Genomic DNA, 13339 nt, shown 5'->3' with positions numbered 1-13339 from the left:
GGCAGGGGGCGGGGCCACGAGGGGAAGCCAGCCCAGGGGCGGGACCCGGCAGGGGGCGGGGCCAGGGCGGGAGGCCAGTCCAGGGGCGGGACCCGGCAGGGGGCGGGGCGAGGCAGGTGTGTTCTCATCACAACAGGAGCTCTGGCGCCCTGCTCAGCCCCAGGCCTCATCCAGCCTGTTTCTGGGGGAGCCCCCACCACTATGCGCTCAGCCAGCCCAAGGCCCCTCAGGAGCATGGCTCGGGAGGCTCGGCAGGCCTTCATCGCTGAGCCTGTTTCTCTCCCCTCTGTAAAGCGGGTTTGAGTGTCCACCTCAACCATCGGCCTGCTCACTACTCTCCGAGCACTGAGCACTGGTCCCCGCCGGCCTCCCGGACCCCACATCAAGCTTCGCTGGTGCCGCCCCCACGCAGCTTTGCTACCGCTGCTCCCACCACTGCCATGGCGGCGCAGTGATCAAGCGCCTGTCTACGAGCAGGAAGGCTGCAGGGGTGCTGCTCTGCCCCAAAGGATCGCCCTGAGTTGGAACCGCTGTGATGCCCAATGGGTTTGCTAACCCAGCGGCACGAGGAAGAAAGGTCTGGGGGGCTCAGTTTCTGTAAAGAACCCCTGCGGGCCAGAGTTCTGGTCTGCATGCACGCTGGGAGTCGGACTTGCCAGTTTTGGGGGTGGCTCCTTCCATCATGGCCGCCTCACAAATGCCATCTCGGGGGTTTCTGGTCCCTGAGAGTTCCGAAAAGGCACCACTGGGGCCATGTGAGCCTGGACCCCTGCTGCCGACCCCCGACCCCCAGCCCCTCCTTCTCGAGGCCTCTCCTTTTTTCTCCCGCTCCTGTCTCCCACTCAGTCTGACCTCAGGCTGCACATGCCCTCCTCCATCTGTGTATCTTTGTCTTTGCCTGTGAGCACCCCGCTTCATGGGAGCCGAGGGCCCCTGAAGCTTGATCTAGCCTGCAGGGCCTGTCCCTCACCTGGGGCTCCCACAGCTCAGAGGTCCCATGGCAGGGACACAGGCTCAGCATCTCTCCATACCTGGATTCTGGGGATCTGTGGTCCAGGTAGCCAAGGCAGCCTTGAGGGACCCTCAAAGGCCAGGACACAGCCTGGGGCTGGGGCTGGAGGCTCACTCCACCAAATGGGCCTCCTTCCACGGGACCCCGTGCTGACATTTTGATTTCACACCAGTGTGCTCTACGGGGCAGAGTAGAATGGCCCGGGTTTCTGAGACTGCAGGAGCAGACAGCCTCGTCTTTCTCCTGAGCAGCAGCTAGTGGGTTTGAACGACCGGAGTTGCAGTTAGCAGCCTAGTGCTTAACCCACGGCACCCCCAGGCTTCTGTGTGGAAAGGCCCCGGAGGGCGTGTACCCTCTGTGGCTGGGCGGGCAGTCTTCATCACGTGCTAGCACCCAGCAGACACCTGCCACCAACTTTATCCATGTCCCCAGATGCCATCATCAAGAGGAGGGGAGGGTGCTATCCCGGCTGGGCCCTCCCTCACAAGCCTTGATATAATTAAGCTCAGACACTGTCAGCCTCCCTGTCCCCGGCCTACTGTTGCTGCTCTTCCTCTGACCCAGACTGGAGCTCAACCTCTCTCCTACCAGTTGGGGTGAGTATCTAGGTGGGCAGGGCCTGGGACCCTGAGCTAGCACCATTCTGGCCTCTGGCACACTTAAACCAAACAGCCCGCTAGCAGCCCCTCTTAATCCCATATCGGCCCCCAGGCATCTCTTACCAGGCTTGGGGATGAGTCCTTGGAAGGGCCTAGGAGAGAGACAGAAAGTGTCAGAAGGTGCAGGCTCAGCACTTGTCCCTGGCGTGGGGTCTGGGATAAGGTGACCCGATTTTAACCTTGGTAAAGCGGGACACCATTGATAAAACTCATATCCTGGCAAAATAGCCACATGGCAGCCGGAAACCGTCTACCCTAGCTTGTCGTGCATTCTTTCCAAAAATCAGGACTTTTATAAAACGCCGTGGGACGGGGGGAAAAATTGTTTAAAAATCGGGACGTCTGGTCACCTTAGTCTGGGAGCATCTCAGAATCCTTCGGGCCCACCTGCGACCTGCCTGTACTTAAAAGGCCCCTGGGAGCCTGGCCAGGGCCTGGACCAGGAGCCAGCATAGGATGCTGGCTCTGGGTCCCTGGACACAAGGCCTACCTAGGTTTCCGTCTCTGAACTTGAGGAGCCTGGACCAGGGGCCTGTCTGGGGCCGGGCACAGGGTGCTGGCTTTGCCACCTCGGACACAGCCCTTATCTTGGTCCTGTCTTTGAAACAGGTCTGATGCTACATCTGGTGGAAAGCGGATGCTTGGGGGGGAGGGGGACCAGGTCAGAGATACTCCTGAAGGCGCTGTTTTCAGTGGGCTGCCGTCCTCATGATGGGCTTGCTCCACCCCTGCAGGGCACCCACTCCCTCCCAGGACTGCCCTGTGAGTGCCGCTTCGGCCCGCTGGGAGGGCAGGCTGGAGGGTGAGGCCAAGGCTCGCTGGTACAATCCCCCATCCGTGCTGGGCTCACCGCCTCACCTTGCCCCTGCCCCAGCGCACCTGGTGACCGTGAACTTGATCTTGTCGGCCACCGCAAGGATCCTCTCCAGGTTCTGGGAGCCGAAGGTGCAGGGCTTCCGGAAGGGGATGCCGGGGGGCAGACCCTCAATGATCACTGAGCCAGGGTTGCTCTTGATGCGCTTGTAGGGGACCTGAACTGGGTACTTGATTCCCAAGGCTTCTCCTGTGGGTGAGAGGGGAGCAGGTCAGTCACCAGGAGGAACGGCGGGGGCACAGGGCTGGGAGTGCTGGGCCTAGGTGTGAACACGGTGGGCACCACAGGTCAGCTGAAAACGTGGCAGATCAGAGAATGAAAGCTTGTGCCCATCTGTGAAAGCGGCCACGTCTACAGTGGCTGTCACACTATCCAATCCAGCAGATGCCCGGAGTTCTTTAGCAAGATCTGACATAGATGGTGTGGTCCTTACGTAACTTTGGGTCAATGTGGAGCTGTAAAAGTGAAGGGGTGGAGTCTAGCCTGTCAACCATGTCACAGCCTGATGATGCCTCCTTATGGGCGTGGTCTTCTCATAAGGAGGATCCTGGGAACCTCCCACCTCTCTCTGTCTTCACCTTCCTCCTGGAGAGCCACCTGAGACCTGCTGGAGCCCTGAGATGCTTACACTGTGCCATTGGATCCACAAGACTTTGCACCGACCAGCCTGAGATCTCCCTGCGTTCTGCATCGTTGCATGTGGCTGTGTGAGTCTGAAGAGGGACTTAGGGGCTAGTACTGGGCTTACGGACTTGATCTGGACTGGGCTGGGATGTTTGCTTGATGTATAATTACTTCTTGATAGAAAGCTCTTTGCTGTACAAATGAATGTTACTGGGTTTGTTTCTCTAGTCAACCTGGCTTAACACAGATGGCCACACCCCCTCCTTGAGCCCCCTCCTCGGCAGCCTGGTGGTGCACAGCTGCTAAACAATCAGCAGCTATCCAGCAGGTGGGCAGTTTGAACCCACCAGTCCCCCTGTGGGAGAACGATGTGGCCTGCTGCTGCCGTGAAGCTTTACAGCCTGGGAGAGCCAGTCGGGGGCAGTTCTGCTCTGTCCTGGAGGGCCGCCGAGTCGGTACTCACTTTTTCAAAGTCTGTTGCCCATAGGGCCCCTCTTCTGAATTCCTCTCTTCCTGACCACCACCAGGTCTTGCCCCGCCCCCTGCTGTGGAAATGTCTCTACCTGTTCCTGACGTGTACAGGCGCTGAGCCCGAATGAGGGCACCGTGAAGCAGAACTCACTCAATGGGCCAGAGGTCTGTTGAGCTTGGGTCTAAGCCATCTTTCTTTATCCTAACTCAATCCACCCCAAATGACACCCATCATCTCCCACCACCCCCTGCCCCAAACCAGGGAGTCCTTAGTAATGCCCATGGTCAAGCCTTTGGCTGCTAGCCAAGAAACGGGCAGCTTAGACGGTCCCCCCAGAGGCGTCGCCAAAGAAAGGCCTGGTGATCCCCTGCCGAAGATCACAGTGGCAGTCCCTGAGCAGCAGGTGGATGACACACCCAGGCACGTTCCCTCCTTTGCGACGGTGGCGACCCCTCACGCAATCGTGCCTCTCCAAGGATCCTCATCAGGCTCCAGGAGAGGCGAGGGGGAAACACAGGAAGGAGCGCTGGTACCAAGCCCAACCTCCTGCTCCATGGACGTCCAATGCCCAGGCTGCTAGAAACCCCCACGGGCTTTCGCCAGGCACAAACAGTCATTTTGTGTGTTGGCTGCTACTGTCCTCTGTCAGCCTGCAGGTGGGAAAGCGAGGCTCACAGAAGGAAGCCCCTTTAGACGGAAGCAGCCCTGAAAGATCCTGACTCTAGATGCAAAGTGGGAAGCCCTCCCAATGAGGTAGTTAGTTTATTGTGCCAACCTGGCCAATAAACATGTGGGATTAATTGAAGGGCAGACACATAAATGGCTCTGCGAGCCTCACCTTTCTTGTCTCTTGCTCTGTGATCATCGGGCCAGTGTGCGGCTGCCTTGCTTGTTCTGTGCCTCAATTTGCAAGCTACTCTACCTGTGGGACACCTAACCCGTGGACTGTGTCGCTGTAATTTGAGGTTCTTTCAAGACCTGCTTCGCCACGCTACTGGAATTTACATCTCTTGAGCTGAGGACTGTCGGACCCTGTCATCTGGCTGACTGTTGGTGACCTACCTGCCTTGCTGATTGCTGCCTGTGCCTGGATAGCCTGAATTGCTCTACAGAGGACCACCCGGCGGCCCTCAAGACGTGAAGGACTGCCAGTGTCTCACAACTGTCTCACGGGAGTGAGTTGCACTGAGCCATTCGTACTGCTTTATAATTTAATGAACTGTTTACTTCTTATGTTATCTATCTATCTGTATCAATATATATAAAAGTATTAGCATTCTGGTTTTGTTTCTCTAGAGAACCCTGTCTAACACACCCAATAAGCCCGTTTCGGATTCCAAACAAAACAGCAGCAACACAGGAGCTGTCGTGAGCAGAAGTGACTCCCGAAGCAGTGGTTCTCAGCCTTTCTCCTGCCGCGGCCCTTCCGTACAGCTCCTCACCATACAATTAATTTCTTTGCTACCTCATCACTGTCATGTTGCTGCTGTGATGAATCGGGCAACCCCTGTGAAAGGGTCGTTCGACCCCCAGAGGGGTCACGACTCACAGGTTGAGAACCGCTGCTCTAGAGCCAGGGCTTGGGGTAGGGTCGAGGTCATCACCACTTGCCCCTCAGACTCAGTCCGTCCCAAATGGCACCCATCATTCTTTCCCCTCAAACGTTCCTAGCCGGCGGGTACTGCCCTCTCTCCCTGGCCCACAGCTTGGGTGCCCGCAGGGTCCCTCCCTCCCCTCTGCAGTCGGGCCCGTGGACAGTTCCAGCACCCACTAGGGGTGCACGGCCCACTTGGGGAAACCACGGGCTAGACCCGGGCTCGGCAGACGGTGGCCCCTCAGCCAGAGGTGCTTTCTGATGCATTCACGTATGTGCCTCTGAGGTCAAACTGGAAACCATTAAAGGTCTTATGCAGACCACGGTGATCTCGTCTGTCTGTAAGAACCACGTATGGTCCTTCAGTAGTTTTCACACAGTTGTGGGGCAGGATTGCCTCTTTGTCTGGAACATTTGCCGACTCCTGGGGCAGAGGGTGGGCAGGTGTTAACTTGTGGGGAAGGAAACAATGTCCTACGGGAGAGGAGAGGGGAAGGGATCAAAGAGGAGGCGAGCTATCGGGACCTTAACGAAGTCGTCGAATACCAAAAAACCAACCATCTGAAGTGCAAGCCCCGCATCTAAGTCACAATAAAGGATTTTAAGAAAAAAGGGGAGATTAATAAAAAATCCCTGTAATAATAGCCCTGCTTGGAAACCAGTTTCTTTGATCATGTTAATCCGTTCCTGCCTGAGCAGGGTAGGGGCTCTGAACCTCATCACTTTGGCGTGATCAACAGGGCTCGGTGGACAGAGACTCGCGGAGGGAGGAGAGAGCCAGTCAGACAGGGAGATGGACTAGCCATGGAGCAGGCGAATGGGCAGCCGCCCCATGGAAAGAGATCAGCACCTCAGCTGGCAGCCTGAATCCACCCTGCAAGCCTCCTGAACTTCTAGAAAACACAGGTCAGCTCTTCTTGTGGTACGGTGTCAGGTTAGCACGAGGTGGCTATGAGCCCCCATCCTTCAGTCTCTTCCTCCGAGAGCCCTTCGTCGGCCCCCTGCCCAGTGTACCCCGACTCATGACCAGATCCCACGTGTGAACTGTGCTCCCCAGGGTCTCGGGCGGCTGACTTTTGGGAATCAGACTGCCAGGCCTTTCTTCCGAGGCACCTCGGGGGGACTCGACCCAGAGGGGCCCTCGAATGCATGTCTTTCTCCAGCTGCCAGCTGGTGCCACCATGCCTCGTCATCTGTGGACCCTGGAGGGATGAGCGGGGCTGGAGGCCTTCCTTGGCTGCCTGCGGTGTCCCCGTGCCCGGTGCCTGGCAGGTGCGTTAAGAAACACGCATGCGTGAACGAGAGAGGGCGGCACCAGCTGGAGGCTCCGGCGCCAGCACTCAGACGTGCCCCCACCACCCGCGCGGCCCCCGGGGCTCACCATATTTCTTATTGAACAGGTCCTGGACCTGCTCCCTCAGCGTGTTGGCGATATCGATCCGGGACAGGCGGGTGTCGTAACTCTCTGCAAAGGGAGAAGCCGGCCGTGGGTTGGGGCTGTTTCGTGAAGAGGCGCGGGGCGGCTTTTAAGAACGATGATGCTAATTATGGGCAATTAGACACTGCTTGGTGTGCCCCCCCCCCAACCTCTCAGAAGGGAAGGGCGCACCCTGACAGACCGGCACCTGTCTCCGCACGTGCACGGCTCTGCTGCAGCAATGGCAGTCGAGGTGGAAACTAAGCTAATCGCCGGCATTTGAAAACTACCAAACGGAGAACGGTGATGGGGGATGAGGGACACAGGGGGGCGGGGCCAGAGCAGGGGCTCCTGCAGGGCAGGTGGGGCCGAGGGGGACAAGCTCAGGTGGTTGGGTGACCAAGAGCCACAGCGTGGGCGGGCAGTGTCCATGGGGGCAGGGCAGGGCTGGGCTGGGCCAGCAGCTCCTGAGCTCACCTGGTCCCTAAGAGTGTGCCCATTAGGGTGTCCCAGACAAGGCCCTGTATCCTGGGGGGGGGTGCGGGGTGTGTGCGAGGGGAGGCGTGGATGGAGAGGGTGTGGTCATGGGCTCCCCTCATCGTAGAATATTCTGGATGCCTGGGAAGGCCGGTGGGAGCCTGGGGTGCCATAGGCAGCCACCCCTTGTTCGGGCTCTTTCCGCCTGGGCTCTGCCCCCTCCACCCCGCTAGGGGAAGCCCAATCTGACCCATCTCACGGTCCCTACTTCCTCCTCCGGGCCCTCGTCTCAGGCATCCCCCACTGGAGTGTGGATGGGGGCCATGTGCCTCCTTCCTCAGGCCCACTTCGGACTGGCACCATTCCCCTCCCTGCTCTTGGCCCAGAGAGCCTTCTGCTTCGAAATCTCGGAGCACAGAGGGCAGACCCTGGTGGTCTAGGCTCTGTCTTGTCCTCCCTGACAGCAGGGTGGCTGCCCGCAGCCTGCCCCAGCCCAGCTCACTCCAACACCCCCAGACGCGGAGGTTGGGGGCTGGCCCTCCCCTCCCAGGCCCCAGTCCTGGCCCCGGGTGGCCTGACCCACCCTGAGCTGCAGCCTTACCTTGGAAGCCCTGTCTCTTCAGGCTCTCGTCCACCAGAGGGTCCCCGGAGTCCCTCTCTGGGGGCGGGGGAGAGAAACCAGGGTGAAGAGGCAGTGCTGGGGGCCCAGGGGAAGAGGGGGCCAGGACTGAGGAAGCAGGGGTTACCGGGCACCAGAGCCTGGGCCCCACTCACGTCCCGCCCTCGGCCCAGCCAGGCTACCTTGACTTTCTGTGACAGGCTCTTTGATGCCCTCGGTGAGCAGATCGGGCCTGGAAAACATAAAAAGTGGTGGTGTCAGCCCTCTCTGGGCCTCAGTCTACGTATCTGTGCAACGGGCCCTCGCGGGTCTGGAGAGGTACAAGCCGACACACAGGCTTTCGGTGGAAGTCCCAGATGCCTGGCCTTGGCAGGCTGGCACTTTCTGACCAATACTTGCGGCTGGGAAAAAGATGAGGTGTTCTACTTCTGTAGAGAGTTACAGTCTCTTGCGGTAATGATTGTACAACTCTTCTCGATAAGACTGAATGATAGACTTGTGTGATATGTGGATCAAGTAACAATAAAACTCTTATCATAAAGACAACAGCAACAACAAAACAAAGAGTTAGGGTCTCAGAAATCCACAGGGAGAAAGAAAGCCTGCCCTGTCCTATAGGGTCACTCTGAGTCGGAATAGATGCTATGGCAGCAGTTTTGGTTTTAAAAGAGCTGATTAATATTCTTGGATGAGCCCTGGTGGCATAGTAGCTTTAGCGTTGGACTTTGAACCTCAAGGTAAGCAGTTCTAACCCACCAGCCACGCTCCGTGGGAGAAAGAGGAAACTTTTTGCTCCCATAAGGATTTGCAGTCTCGGAAACCCACAGGGGCAGTTCTACTCTGTCCTCTACGGTTGTTACGAGTTGAAATCACAGTGGGTTTTTTTCTTTTTAAGTTTTAAAATTATTTTTATTAATCATTCTATTGGGAGCTGTTACAGATATTATTATAACAATGTTCATAATTCAATGAACATCCTAGTGGGTTTTTATCCTCGTTTCCCCTTTATTACGGTCTGTATTAATTATGCTGAGAAAAATAGTCCTTAGACAGGGAGAACCCTGATCCAATACTCTGTCAGCACTCGTCGTGCGGGGCCCCTGGCTGGGTGGGTCCGTGAGGGCACCACTGAGCAAACACACTGGCTGAGGCCTATGATGACCGAGCACCCCCGCCGCAGGCCCAGGACTCCTGCACACCTGCTCAGAGGACGTTCCCAGGGACACCGGAGAGCAGGCTGCAGGCATCGCCCAGTTCGATGCCTGGGTAGACGGAGGACTGCTCTCCCGAGGAGGTGCCGGTCTGGTTGCCTGAGGTCTGGCAGTGCTGGCAACTTCACCCCCAAACCTCATCTGCTGACCCCACAGTGAAGAACAACCCATCCGTTTGGGGTCTTAGACGCTCACGAGCGACCATCTAAGATACAACTCTCAGCCTCTCCCCGTCCAGAGGAAGCAGAGTGATGACACGTGGACTCACTAGCTAATGAACTCATTAACGGGCCACGGGAACCTTCCCCTCCACAACCGAGACCAGGAGAAGTAGACGGAGCCCAACAACGTCTCCCAATGGCTCTGGAAGGCGTCGTCGCTCAGAGCAGGGGTGGGAAACATCCTGCCCTCAGCTACAGAAGGCCTGAGAAATCATTACCCCCAGTTCACATCACAGAGAAGCAGGGCTGGCCATCACAGCAGGAGTGAGTTAGTGTGACAGTTTTTGTGTGCCAATATGGCACCCAGAAAAAAATGTAGGGGTGGAGTAGCCTGTGGATCAGGTCACAGCCTGATGGTGACTCCTGGTGGGCGTGGTCTCTGGGAACCTCCCTCTCTTTCTCCTTTCACCTTCCTGCTGGAGAGCCACGCTGGGACCTGCCAAGTCCTATGATGCTTCCACCACCGTTGGATCCACAAGACCTTGCACCCACCAGGCCGGTGATGTTCCTGCATTCTGCATCATTGCCTGTGGCTTTGTGAGTCTGAAGAGGGACTTAGGGACTAGTAGTGGACTTACGGACTTGATCTGGCCTGGCCTGGGATGTTTTCCTGGTATACTCTGTCTTACACATCTATGGGTATCACTGGATTTGTTTTTTCAGCCAACCCGGCCTCGCACAGTTAAATGCTGGATCACATACCGCAGGTTAATTTCTATGCTGATCCTTTTGTACGGCCTGCGAATGATGTTGCACCTATCCAAATGGCCCTTGGCAGCAGAAAAAGCTTCCTGACCCCCCTGCCTTAGAAGGGCCTGGATAGAGTGGGAGAAAAACGTGGAGCAAAACTCAAACCCAAAAAGGGTCCAGGCGTGTCGAGAGAGACTCCGGGGTCCCCCTCAGACTGCGGCCCCTGGTCCAGAACCTCCAGGTCTGGCCCTGAACTCACCTCACCCTGGTGACTCAATAAGCAGCCAAAAAAATAATAATAATAAATAAAAATAAAAATAAAAAATAGGCAGCCAAACAGTAGCCCGGGGAACAAGAATCCTTGAGAGACACACACACCTCAGACCAGGTCATTGACAAGCCAGCGCGGAGGATCAAAGGGGCAGCATCTACCCCAGGACAGAGCTGAGAAGGGCTGGGAAGGGAGGAGTGGAAACAGACCGGGAACCGAGTGGGGTGAGCGCTGTGAGGCAGTGGGGGCGGCGGTGGGTGGGATGAACGGAACGGGTATCAATTGGTGGGTGGGAAGCCGGGCAGCTTCTGCTCCTTTTCACCCCACCCGCTATGAAGTGAAGTCTTTGGGGCCCAGACAAGGAAGGGGGCTCTTGGCTCAGTGCCTGGTGCAGAGATGCTGCCTGGGGTGCCCGAGGCCCCGGTCAGGCCTCACCTCTTGATGACGAACTGGATGCTGTTGCTGGCCTCCAGGATCCTGCGCAGCTTGGCGATCCCGAAGCAGTTGGGCCGGCGGAGTGAGATGCCCTCGGGCAGTCCCACCACGAACAGCTCCTCCGGGTACATCAGGAACTTGGAGTAGGGGACCTTGACGGGCTCCGAGATGCCAATGGCCTTGGCTGCAGAAACACGGCTGCTTAGGGCCACCCGCCGGCCCACCTCCCAGGTCCCCACAGCCACCAGAGTCCTTTCCAGGGGGGAGGCGAGGGCTGTTGCCCTGTGGGCAGGTTAAGTGGCCCCGAGTTCAGCAACCTGGCCGAGCTCACAAGGTCACAAAGCAGCAGAGCCGGGGTTACACCTGAGCCTGTGACGCCCACCGCTTATGCCTAGGCCCCTGTCCCCCTGCCATGTCTGTAAGAGAAGCCAGTGGCGCCCAGGGAGATCTAGCGTCCATACCACCCAAGTCCACGTGTCCCCACGATGCCAGTAGGCCCCTCCTGGAAGTCAGGGTGACCCACCACAAATAATCCCCAAGGCCTACTGCATGGCTTAGAGACACGGCCGGTCTGAAGTCCAGGCCTGGCCCTGCCACTCACTAGTGGGGGGCCTCGGACCAGCCGTGCCAGCCTTGCTTTTCCTCACCTGTACAGTGGGCACTGGGAGCCAGGGTGTTGTGAGGTAGGATGAGGGACATGGATATTGCATCCAGCCCAGGTCCTGGTGACCATAGGGGCTCGATTAAGAGTGGTCTGATCCTGGGTTGGGTTTTTGTGGTTTTGTTTTGTTTTGATTTTGTGTGTTTTTCCTGTATATGAAGCGCAGGATAGATAAACCTAGAGACGGTAACTGGAAGACTGGTTTCCTCGGGGCATGGCAGGGAGGTTGGCGGGAAAGGAAGCGCTAACAACGCGGAGTCCCAGGAAGAAGGCCTGTCCTGACATCGATCCACCGCTGTTTAGAATAGGACTGAACTACTGAAATGTGTGGCATGTGAACTACAGGTCAATAAAACTTTAAAAAATTGTTGTCTCTTCCTCTCACCACCGTCCCCCCATCCCCCAACCTTCCCTGGTCTCTGGAGAAAGGACGTTCTTGCTACAAATCCTCCTGGGGGCCATGAAGGCAGAGGGCGGTGTTACCTTAGTGGGGTGACTGGCTGGGGCTGAGGTGGCCCAGGAGAGTGTAGACAGTGGCGGTAGTGAGCCAGGGAGTGAGTGTGAGCACCGTGTCGGACGAAGGAGGGCAGGGGAGCTTCGTGTGGGCACGTAGGAGGAGGGCAGGGGAGCTTTGCATGGGCGCGCAGGTGGAGGAAGGAGGTGGTGGAGTGCCTGGGGCACTGCCTGTCTCCATGTGGAGGTGTGCAGGACACCTGCAGGGAGGGGCGTAGCTGGGCAGCAGGTCCCCGGGAGCTCCCCCTACTTCTGTCCGTGGGTCGTGGCGGCTCCGGGGCGCGTGCGCAGCCCGCTCACCGTATCGCGTATTGAAGAGAAGCTCCACCTGCTTGCGCAGGGGCCGGATCACATCGCCGTGGCTGTCTGCAAGGCAAAGGCGATGTGCTGAGCCCCCCCCATCCCCAGGCACAGCAGCTTTGGAACCGCTCACCTCCTGTCCCAGGGCCCCAGGGTGGGAGGATGTTGGTGGCCAGAGTCCTGGCCCTCACCCGCCCTCCTGCCTCAGGCTCCTGGAACTTGGGGGAGGAAAGACGATGGCAGCGTGCTAAGTGACGGCAGGAGCTGTGTTTGCAGGCAACCGGATCCCTCTGCCAGGCAATGCGAGCAAGGCACCTGTTTAGGGCCCTTCAGTACAGGCTGGGAGCTGTGCAGTGGACTAGCGGGTGTGCTTTGCCCAGCCAGTGGGGTACGACACCCCCAGGTGGCAGTGGACTTTTGAGGAGCCCTTAGGGCAGCGGTTGTCAACCTGTGGGTTGCAACCCCTTTGGGGGTGGAACGACCCTTTCACAGGGGTCACCTGATTTCGTAACAGTAGCAAATTGACAGTGATGAAGTAGCAACAAAATAATTTTATGGTTGGGGGGGTGTCACTACAACATGAGGCACTGTATTAAAGGGTCACAGCATTAGGAAGGTTGAGAACAACTGCTCTAGAAGTTTAAGACCCCCTCCCCACCTAGGCCTGCCTGTCCCAGGCCTCCCTGAGCAATGCTGTTCTTAGGACAATGCTAAGCTGGTGCTCCCAGTCCTAAATTCTTCCCGCTCTGGAAGAAAGCAGGAGGGAGGACGTGGACGAACCAAGGAAACAGGGTTTTCAAAGACGAGCCTATATGTTTCCTCCACCTTGGGCAGCCCAGAGCTCCCGCCAGCCCTGGGGTGCTGGAGAAATGGGGAAGAGACGCAGAGACTCAGGGGAGCAGGGAAAGAGTGGGATGTGTGTGTGTGTGGGGGGGAGCGCAACTCACCTTCCATGGGCCTCTCCTCCGGCCGCAGGTCCTCGCTGGGGCCTTTATCTGAGAGAGAACAGAGTGGGCTGAGAAGCCACCCCACTCACCACCCAGCTGGCCTCGCCCCAACTCCGGAGACAGCAAGTCGCCCAAAGTGGGGCTGGGGACCCTGATTCTTTAGAGATACCCTCTGGCCCCCAAGATCCCAGAGAGGGCAGTTCTGAGCATAGACACCCTCGCATGTGGGCGCAGGCCCAGTGCCAACCTGCCAGCCCATTCTCCCACTGGTGGACGCTGAGTGCCGGGGACACAGTTGCCCCAAGACAGAGCCTTGTCCTCCGTGGTGGTGTCAGATGCGGC

The 13339-nt window shown here is 57.8% G+C and overlaps 1 protein-coding gene across 1 annotated transcript in view; it reads right to left on the bottom strand.

Moving 5' to 3' along the window:
- GTF2IRD1 (GTF2I repeat domain containing 1) overlaps positions 1-13339 on the bottom strand; it is a 59712-nt gene that overhangs the window by 16717 nt on the left and 29656 nt on the right. The window contains exons 13-20 of the mRNA XM_004705633.2: positions 12998-13045; positions 12051-12116; positions 10577-10760; positions 7931-7980; positions 7731-7787; positions 6617-6700; positions 2551-2734; positions 1735-1763 (exon numbers count right to left, since the gene is read on the bottom strand). Of these exons, the coding sequence (XP_004705690.1) occupies positions 1735-1763; positions 2551-2734; positions 6617-6700; positions 7731-7787; positions 7931-7980; positions 10577-10760; positions 12051-12116; positions 12998-13045 (702 nt within the window). The remainder of the gene's footprint in view (positions 1-1734; positions 1764-2550; positions 2735-6616; positions 6701-7730; positions 7788-7930; positions 7981-10576; positions 10761-12050; positions 12117-12997; positions 13046-13339) is intronic.

Source organism: Echinops telfairi, unplaced genomic scaffold (genome assembly GCF_000313985.2).
Source record: "Echinops telfairi isolate 266 unplaced genomic scaffold, ASM31398v2 ScPeMD7_5;HRSCAF=22, whole genome shotgun sequence".
Taxonomy (NCBI): domain Eukaryota; kingdom Metazoa; phylum Chordata; class Mammalia; order Afrosoricida; family Tenrecidae; genus Echinops; species Echinops telfairi.
The sequence above is the reverse complement of the archived record's forward strand: the minus strand, read 5'-3'. Positions and strand labels throughout refer to the sequence as shown.